This window comes from Entelurus aequoreus, linkage group LG06 (genome assembly GCF_033978785.1).
Source record: "Entelurus aequoreus isolate RoL-2023_Sb linkage group LG06, RoL_Eaeq_v1.1, whole genome shotgun sequence".
Taxonomy (NCBI): Eukaryota; Metazoa; Chordata; class Actinopteri; order Syngnathiformes; family Syngnathidae; genus Entelurus; species Entelurus aequoreus.
In genome coordinates this window covers 44,381,294-44,395,141 of record NC_084736.1, presented here as the reverse complement: position 1 = coordinate 44,395,141, position 13,848 = coordinate 44,381,294, and the positions used below count along the sequence as shown (strand labels likewise).

At 37.6% G+C, this 13,848-nt stretch overlaps 1 protein-coding gene across 1 annotated transcript; it reads right to left on the bottom strand.

The window, feature by feature from the left end:
* Window positions 1-2,542: 2,542 nt before the first annotated feature.
* mcidas (multiciliate differentiation and DNA synthesis associated cell cycle protein) lies at window positions 2,543-9,471 on the bottom strand. Its single transcript, XM_062051787.1, has 6 exons — window positions 9,258-9,471; window positions 9,112-9,185; window positions 8,707-8,767; window positions 8,429-8,637; window positions 3,407-3,490; window positions 2,543-3,324 (listed from the first exon to the last, which is right to left on the bottom strand). The coding sequence occupies exons 1-6, from the start codon at window positions 9,469-9,471 to the stop codon at window positions 2,920-2,922; spliced, it is 1,047 nt and encodes a 348-aa protein (XP_061907771.1). The 3' UTR covers window positions 2,543-2,919.
* Window positions 9,472-13,848: the final 4,377 nt, after the last annotated feature.

The following is a 13,848-nucleotide window of genomic DNA, read 5'->3' as shown; positions in this document are numbered from 1 at the left end:
TCAGGCCCCACCTGACTGATTAGCTTACACGCTACCTGAGGAAGACATCATGTAATCATTTACGGAGATTATAAGTTAAGCATTAACGTCATTCGCCCACCCAGACTTCCTTACAGTTCCGTACGTCTCACCCTCAGAAAATCGCAGGGGTGTCTTGATCCGATATCAGCAAACAAAACAAAAAAGTCTCGTATGATATCAACTTGCATGTAAAAGCTCAGTTAACATCTAAATGTCCTTCAATGAGCACACAAGGTTGGTCTTTTCTCCTATTTTAGTCCAGTCATTTAAAAAAGGTAAACATGGTAAGGCTATAGGCTACTAGGAGCTAGCAGCTACACAACAGCTAAGCACACAATAGCACACAAGTTAGACAAGTATCCTTCATTGAACAATATTGCAGTCTAAAACAGCACATTTGTCAACATAAACAAGTAGGGTGCACACAAAAAATCAATTTACATTGATTCTTATTCATCGCCATTCTATAACGATTCTTAATTTTCAAAAATCTATTTTTGTATTTTTTAAGAATCTATTTTTTGGAAATATGCTTTAGGCAAATCACCATGCAACCAAAAGGATATCTTCTAACTTGTGTCCTGTTTTGAAAAAGTTCCATTATAATTCTGATACCAAATAATACATTGCGAGAAACCTTCGAGAAATGATTCTGAATCAAATCGTCACCCCAGGAATCAGAATCGGATCAAGTTGTTAGTTGCCCAAAGATTCACACCCCCTATGAACAAGTAGGAGTGCACAAAAAAAATACATTTACATTTGAAACGCGATTCATATTCCTCCTGATTCTAAATATATTCATAATTTTCAAAAGCCATTTGAAAAAAAAAAAAAAAAATAAAAAAAAAAAATAAAAATATATATATATATATATATATATATATATATATATATATATATATATATATATATATATATATATATATATATATATATATACAGATATATATATATATATATATATATATATATATATATATATATATATATATATATATATATATATATATATATATATATATATATATACAGATATATTTTTTGTTTGTTTGTTTTTGTTTTTAAATGTATTTTTTTTGTAAATATATATATATATATATATATATATATATATATATATATATATATATATATATATATATATATATATATATATATATATATATTTATTTTTATTTTTAATTTTTCATATTTTTTTATTATTATTTTTATTTTATTTTTTTTATATATAAGAAGCAATTTAAAAAATATATGTTTTAGGCCATCTCCATGCAACCATAAACATTTTCCTAGCCTGTGTCCTATTTTGAAAAGGTTTCAGTATAATTATGATACCAAATAATACACTGCGAATCGAGAATCAATTCTTCCAGAAATTATTATTCTGAATATATACATTTTTGTTTGTTTGTTTGTTTTGTTTTGTTTGTTTTTGTTTTTATATGTATTAATTAATTTTTTTGTAAAAAAAAAAATTATATATATATATATATATATATATATATATATATATATATATATATATATACATATATATATATATATATATTTAATTATTTATTTATTTATTTATTTATTTTTGTTTTTATTTACTTTTTTTTAATTTGTTTTTTTTTTTTTTTATATAAGAAGCAATTTAAAAAAATATGATTTAGGCCATGCAACCATAAACATTTCCGTAGCCTGTGTCCTGTTTTGAAAAGGTTTCAGTATAATTATGATACCAAATCGAATCGAGAATCGATTCTTCCAGAAATTATTCTGAATCGAATCGTCACCCCCATGAATTGGAATCAGATCGAATTGTTTGATGCCCAAAGATTCACACCCTACTATAAACAAGTAAGGGTGCACAAGAAATATTTTTACATCCGAATCGCGATTCTTTTTCCTCCCGATTCTAAATCAATTCATAATTTTCAAAAATCTATTAAAAAAAATATATATATGTAAAAAAAAATTTTTAATACATTTAAAAAAATATGTTTTTAAGCCAACTCCAAGCAACCAGAAGGATCATTTTAACTTGTGTCCTGTTTTGAAAAAGTGTCATTATATTTATGATACAAAATAATACATTGCCAGAAACCAAAAATCGTGTTGAATGAGAGTCAATTTTTTGAGAAACGATTCTGAATCGAATCAGGAAACGGAATCGGATTGAATTGTTTGGTGCCCAAAGAGTCACACCCCTATAAACAATTTGGGGCTATGCTTATTCCTTTTGATTCTAAATCGATTCATAATTTTCAAAAAATATAAAAATTTAAAAAATAATGTATACTGTATATATATATATATATATATATATATATATATATATATATATATATATATATATATATATATATATATATATATATATATATATATATATATATATATATATATATATATACGGTTTGAATGAAGAATCGTGTTTAACCCAGAATTGATTCTGAATCGAATCGTCACCCTAGCAAACAGAATCGGATGGAATCGTTAGCTGCCCAAAGATTCACACTACTGTAAATGTATCGGAAAATAATTAAATAATATATTATAGCTGCATTTTACTTGTACATGCAAAGTCTCTAAGGCAGAGGCATAGTAGAAAGTATCCAGTAACAAACGTGTCCGCATCATTCAACTTACTGCATTGTGACCTTAATGTGATTAACTATTGTGACCGCTTGGTGTGGCCATGAACAACAATTACCACTCCACTTCAACTTAAGGACAGCATAAGTCCATTCCAGATGGCTATTAATAAATAGGTTAGTGTTTTTCATACCTATATATATTTAATAGGAGTATGTGTGATTCACGCTGGTATTATATCAGATTGATATCGGCACAGGCCCCAATGTCGGTTTTGTATTGGAACACCCCGAAAGAGTGTGTGTAATTTTGCCTTCAGCTGTGGTTGGGGACCCAGCGAAAGCGGTAGCCTCCTTGCTGTGTGCTGGAGGTGAAGGCTCGACCATGGGGGAACACCTGCGTCCTCATCGTGCCGTGTTCTCGAACGCGAGTGCGGAAAGACGAGACGCTCTCTTCCGACTCGTCCGTCCTCGCGCCGCTTTCCCTGCCCACGGACATCTGCAGGCCTGAGAAGGAGCCAAACATGGGGACGGCGTTCGAGTCCCGCGGTGGACCGTCCACGCCCGCAGAGGCCTGCAGCAGCACGGCATTGCAGCGTGTGCTGACGTCCCTCAGCATTTCCTCCACGGAGTCCGAGGTCTCGCACCCCTGATCCAGTCGCCGCCGCTTGCAGGGACTCACCGCTTTAGGCATGGCTGTCTCTCTGATGGCCATTAGTTTCTGCGGAGGACGCATGAAGACCCTCAGGTGAAGACTCCCACCTGTTGTGGTGTGGACTTTACACCTGGCGTGTCTTACTCACCTCCAGCACGGACGCCAGCAGCTTTGCTCGGCATGCAAGCTGCCTCAGGTGAAAGTCCGCCTCCTCACTTTCCTCTTGTCTTCCCTGCACACAAACAACACAAATCAACCCAAATTTACAGTGGCTTTTTTTTGTCATAGAGCTGTATGAGAAATTTCAAGATGTGGAAAAGGGAAAAATGCACTGTGTTGGACTTATGGAGTTAAACAACAAAAAAAGCACCCAAGCGTGATGTTTGTTAGTAAAATGATGTATATTGAATAGAGCTGTAAAAATTGATGTGTTAACATATGCGATTGATCACAAAAAATAAAAAACTAAGAAATCACATGTACGTAAGTATTCACTGCCTTTGCTCAATACCTTTGGCAGCAAAACGTACCCTTGAGCTCACTTTTGAGCTTCAAGGAAAAGCCTGTGAATACTCTTTCCTTTGTTTTTTATTTTTAATAATCTTCCCAAATTTAAAAAAAAAAAAATAATAATTCACATTGTCATTATGGGGTATTGTGTGTGGAATTTTGAGGACAAAAATGAATTTATTCCATTTGGGAATGAAAATGTGGGAAAAGGGAAGGGCTATGAATTACTTTCCAGATGCACTGTGTTAGACTTAAGTAGTTAAACAGCAAAAAAAGCACCCAAGTGTGATGTTTGTTAGTAAAATGATATATATTGACTAGGGCTATAAAAATTGACGTGTTAACTTATGTGATTAATCAGAAAAAAAGAAATCACATGTACATAAGTATTCACTGCCTTTGTTCAATACCTTTTGGGAGCTCACTTTTCAGCTTCAAGGCAAAGCCTGTGAATAATCTTTCCTTAGTTTTTTATTTTTAAGACATTTTCATAAATTTGTAAAAAAAAAAAAAAAAAAAGTTCACATTGTCTTTATGGGGTATTGTGTGTAGAATTTTGAGGACAAAAATGAATTCATTCCATTCTGGAATAAGGCTGTAACGTAACAAAATGTGGAAAAATGGAAGGGCTATGAATACTTTCCGGATGCACTGTGTTGGACTTATGGAGTTAAACAACACAAAAAGCCTGTGAATACTCTTTCCTTAGTTTTTTATTTTTATTACAAAACATTTTTTCCATATTGTCATTATGGCAGTGGTGTGCCGTCATTGCCAGCAAGGCCTTATCTGTTGGCCTAACATAACCAGAAATCATGATCAAAATTAAAGATAAAATTATTTTTTTATTTACTTTCCCTAAATATTCATATTCTCTTCATGTCATATTATGCTCCTTCCAGTGCTGTTGTTTCATTAAGCTTATGCTGCCATGCTGTACCAAATCTGCCCGGGGCCTTCAGAATCAACAATGCAGACGTTCACACTAAACATGTGAACGGGCACATACAGTTGATAGATAATTGTGATCGCCAATCAGATCACGAGTTGTTGTCAGTAAGGCCTTCTAGGTGGCTTCACGTTGAACGTGACGTTTACGCGACATTCACCGGGACAGCTAGCGATGAATTTGAGAACACATAGAGTTGATAGACAGTTGCGATAGTCAAACACAAGTTGTTGACAGTAGCCTATTTAAGTAGCCTGATGCTAACGAGACTGTGATTGGATACTCACTTGTCATTCCAAAGTGAGTATCCATTCACAAGTTTCAATTTAGCAGGAAGCAAGAAGTGTTGCGCCGTAGCCAGACCGGGATAGCAGAGAAGGAGAACAAAACGTTGATTAGGTGGCAAATATATATATATATTTGCAAGACCATTTTCAAGAAGGATACCCTCCACGTGCAAGACCGAATCCACCCCAAAAAAGTCACTTAACAAGAAGCCAAAAAGTGCAAAAACAACAATGCTCGCGCTGCAGGAGCCGCGAACGACCGCAGGGACACAACATTAGGTACACCTGCACTGCAGGTTCATATGTTTTTAAATTTGACTGTGATGATGCAGTCGTGCCTCACCAGACATTAACCTCACCGCACACCACTGGAACAGTATCATTTGTCTATAAAATTGTTATAAGTACACCTCTGCATAACATTGTTTATTTATTAACGTTAAACCTGCTCAGTGGCCTAGTGGTTAGAGATCGGTAAGATCGGTAGGTCGTGAGTTCAAACCCCGGCCGAGTCATACCAAAGACTATAAAAATGGGACCCATTACCTCCTTGCTTGGCACTCGGCATCAAAGGTTGGAATTGGGGGTTAAATCACCAAAATGATTCCCGGGCGCGGCCACCGCTGCTGCTCACTGCTCCCCTCACCTCCCAGAGGGTGAGGGTGATGGGTCAAATGCAGAGGATAATCTCACCACACCTAGTGTGTGTGTGACAATCATTGGTACTTTAACTTTAACTTTAAAGGAAACAACACACCGGTCTTGCCTCGTCTCCCATGGAAGTCACCTGAAGGGAGGAGCTGCATACAGTATGCTTTGTCATATTCTATACTACAGCAAAAAAAAAAGAAAAAAACCCTGATGCTCCCACGCACCCTAAAGGGGGCCCGGCTCGCTATTTGAGAAGCATTGCCTTAATTCAGGAGTGTCAAACGTACGGCCGGGTTTTATCCGGCCCACGGGAAGAGTTTAATAATATCATGTGGTTTAATAAACCACATGATATTAGTGCGCCAGTCGAGGAAAATGAGCAAACTATATACAAACCCCGTTTCCATAAGAGTTGGGAAATTGTGTTAGATGTAAATATAAACGGAATACAATGATTTTCAAATCCTTTTCAAACCATATTCAATTGAATGCACTACAAAGACAAGATATTTGATGTTCAAACTCATAAACTTTATTTTTTTTTTGCAAATAATAATTAACTTAGAATTTCATGGCTGCAACACATGCCAAGGTAGTTGGGAAAGGGCATGTTCACCCTGTGTTACATGGTCTTTCCTTTTAACAACACTCAGTAACTGAGGAGACACATTTTTTAAGCTTCTCAGGTGGAATTCTTTCCCATTCTTGCTTGATGTACAGCTTTAGTTGTTCAACAGTCCGGGGGTCTCCGTTGTGGTATTTTAGGCTTCATAATGCGCCACACATTTTCAATGGGAGACAGGTCAACTACAGGCAGGCTAGTCTAGTACCCGCACTCTTTTACTATGAAGCCACGTTGATGTAACACGTGGCTTGGCATTGTCTTGCTGAAATAAGCAGGGGCGTCCATGGTAACGTTGCTTGGATGGCAACATATGTTGCTCCAAAACCTGTATGTACCTTTCAACATTAATGGCGCCTTCACAGATGTGTAAGTTACCGATGTATTGGGGAACTAATACACCGCCATACCATCACAGATGCTGGCTTTTCAACTTTGCGCCTATAACAATCCGGATGGTTCTTTTCCTCTTTGGTCCGGAGGACACGACGTCCACAGTTTCCAAAAACAATTTGAAATGTGGGCTCGTCAGACCACAGAACACTTTTCCACTTTGTATCAGTCCATCTTAGATGAGCTCAGGCCCAGCGAAGCCGACGGCGTTTCTGAGTGTTGTTGATAAACGGTTTTCGCCTTGCATAGGAGAGTTTTAACTTGCACTTACATGTGTAGCGACCAACTGTAGTTACTGACAGTGGGTTTCTGAAGTGTTCCTGAAACCATGTGGTGATATCCTTTACACACTGATGTCGCTTGTTGATGCAGTACAGCCTGAGGGATCGAAGGTCACGGGCTTAGCTGCTTACGTGCAGTGATTTCTCCAGATTCTCTGAACCCTTTGATGATATTACGGACCGTAGATGGTGAAATCCCTAAATTCCTTGCAATAGCTGGTTGAGAAAGTTTTTTCTTCAACTGTTCAACAATTTGCTCACACATTTGTTGACAAAGTGGTGACCCTCGCCCCATCCTTGTTTGTGAATGACTGAGCATTTCATGGAATCTACTTTTATACCCAATCATGGCACCCACCTGTTCCCAATTTGCCTGTTCACCTGTGGGATGTTCCAAATAAGTGTTTGATGAGCATTCCTCAATTTTATCAGTATTTATTCCCACCTTTCCCAACTTCTTTGCCACGTGTTGCTGGCATCAAATTCTAAAGTTAATGATTATTTGCAAAAAAAATTTTTTTATCAGTTTGAACATCAAATATGTTGTCTTTGTAGCATATTCAACTGAATATGGGTTGAAAATTATTTGCAAATCATTGTATTCCGTTTATATTTACATCTAACACAATTTCCCAACTCACATGGAAACGGGGTTTGTAAATAACATTCCGTAATTTGATTATGATAATATTTTTTTTATCCCTGATGGATTGAAAATGAACACCAATGAGATGACTGATGAACATTATCACATAATTTATTCAGAAAGTGTAAATAACGACAAATAAAGATAGAATACTATTAACCGCAACATTGAAGTGCAAAAAAAACAATACGATTTGTAAATTTTTCAGAATGTGCTTGTTCTAGTTTTATACAAAGAAAACAATCTTAAATTGTTTTTATTTTTGAGTTATCAATTACCAGTCCGGCCCACTTGGGAGTAGAATTTTCTCCATGTGATAATTGTTTATATTTGTCAATATAAACAATTATCAAGTTGCATATTACTTACACATATAAGTCTCCAAGGCAGAACGGCGTATTAGAAAGTATCCAGTAACAAACGTGTCAGTATCATTCAATTTACTGCGCCATGAGCTTAACTTAATGAATTATTGTGACGCCAAAAATGTGAAGATCCAAATATGGACTAGATCAGTAGTAAGTCTCCAAGGCAAAAGGCGTATTAGAAAGTATCCAGTAACAAACGTGTCCACATCGTTCAATTTACTGCGCCAGGAGCTTAACTTAATGAATTATTGTGACGCCAAAAATGTAATTGCCACTCCACTCCAATTTAAAAACGACATATCATTTAAGGTTTGTAGTTTCCACTTTTCATTTTCTAACATAAATAATCAACGTGTGTACCATGAGTTGGTTCTGATATCGTGTCGGACTGATACCAAGGCTCCAATATCGGTATCGGTAGGGAAAAAAAGTTGCTATTTCCCCCACCGTTCCTAAAGCTTACCTTGTTGTCAGCTTCCACAGAACATTCCGTCCCGCTGACGCCCGTCCAAAGTGCTCCATTCTGGCCGGTGATGTCCGCCGGAGAAACCGGAAGCAGGCTATCCTCTGCAGGGGACAAGACTTGCCGAGGGGACAGGGGAGGTATGACGCAGCCCTGAAAGGGGACCAGTTCTGCGGGACACAGGCTGCTCTCCAGAGTGGCCGGAGAATCTAACCAGACAAAACGGCATCGCTTAAATAGGTGAGACCCAACATTTGTCAAACTTTTTTGGTTCCTACCTGCCATAAAATCCAGCGCAAAGTCGCCAAAGTCTTGCTCATCTCCATCAGATTCGTTCACCTTGGGGGGGAAATATGATTATTATATGTTTAATAACATAAATGATGATAATAATATTAAAAAACGGACCTGAGGGTCCCACCAGGACCACCAGGCAGGATAACAAGCTTGTGCACTGGCCAGCATGACTACAGGGAATGTGATGCGTTCAGGGCGCGCAGGACAAAAAAAAAGAAGCTCGCAGCGCTTTACCTGCGTGCGTATTTGTGCGGGATTCCGTCACACCTTGTCAAACATTAACAGACTGGGAGCGATGCGCAAGTGTGGATTCTTTTCACGCGCTCTTTATCTCATCCACGCATAAAACGTGTCATTGAGCAGTGAGAAGTCCCATTTTTTCTTACCTGAGAGCCCAGCGAGTCGCCCTCCCTTCGCCTGGTGCAGTCTTCTATGTCGTCCCACGCGATTGTTGGAAAGGCTATCAAAAATAAAAAACAAGTTAAACGTCATGACTTTGCACCTTCGAAATAAAGGTGCGCGCGCATCAAACCTTGCTCAATGGCGCATGGCAGCTCCACGTAAAGTGTGACCGGACTGCTGCTTCTGGGCACTATAGCCTGCATCAAATCGCCACTTCTTTGCCGCCATGTTTGTCCTACCTTGTTGGCTGCGTGGGGTCTCGTCCCCAAAACGCCAAACGTGTTCGTCTTCATCCCTGCGCCTCCACGCCCGCCTTTCACTCGCGCGTTCATATAAGGAGACATTCTCCCGGTCCGTGGCGCGGATTCGTGCCGTCACCCAATCAAATGTACCGCAGCTCGGTCTCCAGGGACGGAATTAGGCGTCCTCGGAGATTGTCCTGAAGGGGACTTAACGGCCTTTCTGGGCTCAAGTGAGAAGTAGGAGCGCGCGTAAAGGGCGCCATTGCGCCACGCACTCCACAACAATAACAAGAATCATCACGTTTATAAATTGTGAAACCTTTAAAAATATTTATGAAAGACACCGCCCGAATGCAGCTGAGATAGACTCCAGCACCCCCCGCGACCCAAAAAGGGACAAGCGGTAGAAAATAGATGGATGGACAATTAATCCCTTTTTAAGCATTATGTCCTATTAAAAACCACTTAAAAGTCTCAAATATGGACTAGATCGGTGGTAAGTCGACAACTTTTTTCCACCATAGCACCTCAGAAAACACGTGGCTCTCCATGTACCACCGCAATGACCAACATTGAAATACAGTAGCGTAGTAGGCCTAACTGTTTATCAAAAACAAGGCGTAGGTTTTATTTAACAAATAAATGCAATATTTTTTGCCACACACTGCACAATCATCAAAGATAATAGTCCATATATTTGCAGTATATTTACATACTTTTTGGGCAGTCTCCATCTAGTGGTACGCCAAAGAATCAATTAAATATTACCATATCTATACTACTATATACTTTTAAGTAAATTTTTATTTAATCTTTAAAAAGTGTGTTTTGATATGTATTTTAGTCCACTGTTTGTTTACTTTTTATGTGCAATTCACTTTGATTCATTATTTAAGTACATTATTTTATTTTTCTACATATTCAAACACAGTGTTACTGTTCAAACTTCATGTAATGTTACTGGCCAAAATATTAAATGTACATGTTAAATAAAATCTCTGCCTTGTTTTTAATGAATACTTAGGCCTACTACGCTACTGTGTTTAAATGTCATCATGGCTTACTTGGAGAGTCAAGTGTTTTCTGAGGTGGTATTTGGTGACAAATGTTTGACTAGATGAATCTATGGAGCGTAAAAAATCATAAAAACAAATGTTTTAAATTGTGAAACCTTTTAATCCATTGGTGTCCAAAGTGCGGCCCCGGGGGGCAGATTTTGGTCCGAAACTGGGTTTTTTTTTTATCAGTAGTGTCCAACCATACATTTTAAAAATCTGATTAATCACACTGTTGAATTTGGATTAATCACGATTAATCACAAATTGTATTACTTTTTTCCTTAATTTCAGGTAATTAAAAAAAGGCCCAATATTGAGTGCTAACTGGAATTTTTTTTTATAAAAAATACAAATTTATATATACAAAATATACAGGATCATGTAAAAAAAAAGTGCATTTTGGAAAAAGAAACTCAACCACAAATGTGCATCTACAAATATACATGATTAATGCAATATTTTTTCTGATTAATCTAGATTAAAAACTACTCTATTTAAACTTCTCAAATCTGGGCTAGATGAATCAATGGAACTTAAGCATTCATAAAAACACTTTTTAATTTTTTTTAAACTTAATTCTGTTTGTGAAAATTCAATAAAACCACATTGAACCCCTTTTTAGGCATGGAGACCACATTAGTCCAGGTCCATATCAAAAACCATACTTCAAGTTCTCAAATATGGACTAGATTAATCTATGCAACCTAAATATTCATAAATGTAATGTTTTTGAATTTTTTGTATTTGAAATAATGCATCAAAGGCACATGTGCCCCTTGTTTGGGCATGTGTAGACCACATTATTCCAGATCCAGATTAAAGAACACTTTATTTAAAGTTCTCAATTCTGTACTAGATTACAGACCCTGATTATTCACACAAACACATGAAAACTGTATTTTTGTAAAAATTCAATAAAGGCACATTTAACCCTTACTTAAGCATGTAGACAACAATATCCAGGTCCAGATTAAAAAAATCTCTATTTAAACTTCTCAAATATGGACTAAATTAATATATGGAACCTAAATATTCATAAAAACACCGTTTTTGATGTTTGACAACTTTATTATACTGATGAAATTGCAATTAAGAGACATGTAACCCCTTTTAAGCATGTCGGTCTGAGTCCATATATATTTAAAGTTCTCAAATATTGACTAGATTAATATATAGAACCTAAATATTCATAAAAACACAATTGTTTTTATATTTCACAACTTTATATATTTGTGATAATGAAATAAAAACACATTTAACCCTTTTTAAGCATGTAAACCACAATAGTCCCGGTCCAGAGTAAAACTACTCTATTTAAACTTCTCAAATATGAACTAGATTAATATATGGGACCTACATTTTCAAAAAAACACACTTTTTGATTTTTGACAACTTTATTATATTTGTGAAAATGCAATAAAGGCACATTTAACCCTTTTTAAACTTGGAGATCACAATAGTCCAGGTCCAGAGAAAAACTACTCTATTTAAACTTCTCAAATATGGACTATATTCATATCCATCCATCCATCTACCGCTTGTCTCTTGCAGGGTCGCTGGAGCCTATCTCAGCTGCAATTGGGCGGAAGGTGGGTTACACCCTGGACAAGTCGCCACCTCATCACAGGGCCAACACATATAGACAGACAACATTCACACTCACATTCACACACTAGGGCCAATTTAGTGTTGCCAATCAACCAATCCCCAGGTGCATGTCTTTGGAGGTGGGAGGAAGCCGGAGTACCCGGAGGGAACCCACGCAGTCACGGGGAGAACATGCAAACTCCACACAGAAAGATCCAGAGCCCAGGATTTTCAGGCAGACGCACTAACCTCTGTTCCACCGTGCTGCCATATATGGAACCTAAATATTCAGAAAAACACACTTTTTGATAACTTTATTATATTTGTGAAAATGCAAAAAAAGGCACATGTAACCCTTTTTAAGCATGTCAGTCTAAGTCCAGATATATTTAAACTTCTCAAATATGGACTACATTAATATATAGAACCTAAATATTCATAAAAACACACTTTTTGATTTTTGACGACTTGATTATATTTGTGAAAATGCAATAAAGGCACATTATAATTATGCGGGACGGCGTGGCGAAGTTGGGAGAGTGGCCGTGCCAGCAATCTCAGGGTTACTGGTTCAATACCCACCTTCTACCATCCTAGTCACGTCCGTTGTGTCCTTGAGCAAGACACTTCACCCTTGCTCCTGATGGGTCCTGGTTAGCGCCTTCCATGGCAGCTCCCACCATCAGTGTGTGAATGTGTGTGTGAATGGGTGAATGTGGAAATAGTGTCAAAGCGCTTTGAGTTCCTTAAAAAGGTAGAAATGTACAACCCATTTACCATTTACCATTTTTAACATGTCATTCTAAGTCCATATTAAAACTACTCTATTTAAACTTCTCAAATATGTACTAGATAAATATATGAAATCTAAATTTTCATAAAAACACAATTTTTTTTATTTTTGACAACTTTATTATATTTGTGAAAATGCAATAAATGCAGATTCAACCCTTTTTAAGCAAGTCAATCAATCAATCAATTAAAGGTTACTTATATAGCCCTAAATCACAAGTGTCTCAAAGGGCTGTACAAGCCACAACGACATCCTCGGCTCAGATCCCACATCAGGGAAAGAAAAAACTCAACCCAATAGGATGACAATGAGAAACCTGGGCGACCGGTGCAATGGACTTCGAGTGGATCTAGCACAATGTTGTGAGAGTCTAACATTATAGTGAGTCAGTCCATAGTGGGGCCAGCCGGAGATCATCTTGAGTGGAGACAGGTCAGAGACGTCCCCAACTGATGCACAGATGAGTGGTCCACCCTGGGTCCCAACTTTGGACGGCTAGCGCATCATCTGTGGTCACCGAATCTGTGCCCCCCCCCTCAACGAAAGAGAGGGGGACAGAGCAGAAAAGAAACGGCAGATCAACTGGTCTAAAAGGGGGGTCTATTTCAAGGCTAGAGTATACAAATGAGTTTTAAGATGGGACTTAGAAATGGTAAATGGGTCGTACTTGTATAGCACTTTTCTACCTTTTTTAAGGAACTCAAAGCGCTTTGACATTATTTTCCACATTCACACACACACGCACACATTCACACACTGATGGCGGGAGCTGCCATGCACAGCGCTAACAGGCCCATCAGGAGCAAGGGTGAAGTGTCTTGCTCAAGGACACAACAGACATGACTAGGATGGTAGAAGGTGGGGATTGAACCAGTAACCCTCAGATTGCTGGCACGGCCACTCTCCCAACTTCGCCACGCCGTCCCCATTTAAGTGCTTCAGTAGAAGCACTTAAATGCTTCTACTGAAGTAGCATCTCTAACTGTTACCGGGAAAGCATTCCAGAGTACTGGAGCCCGAATAGAAAACGCACTATGGCCT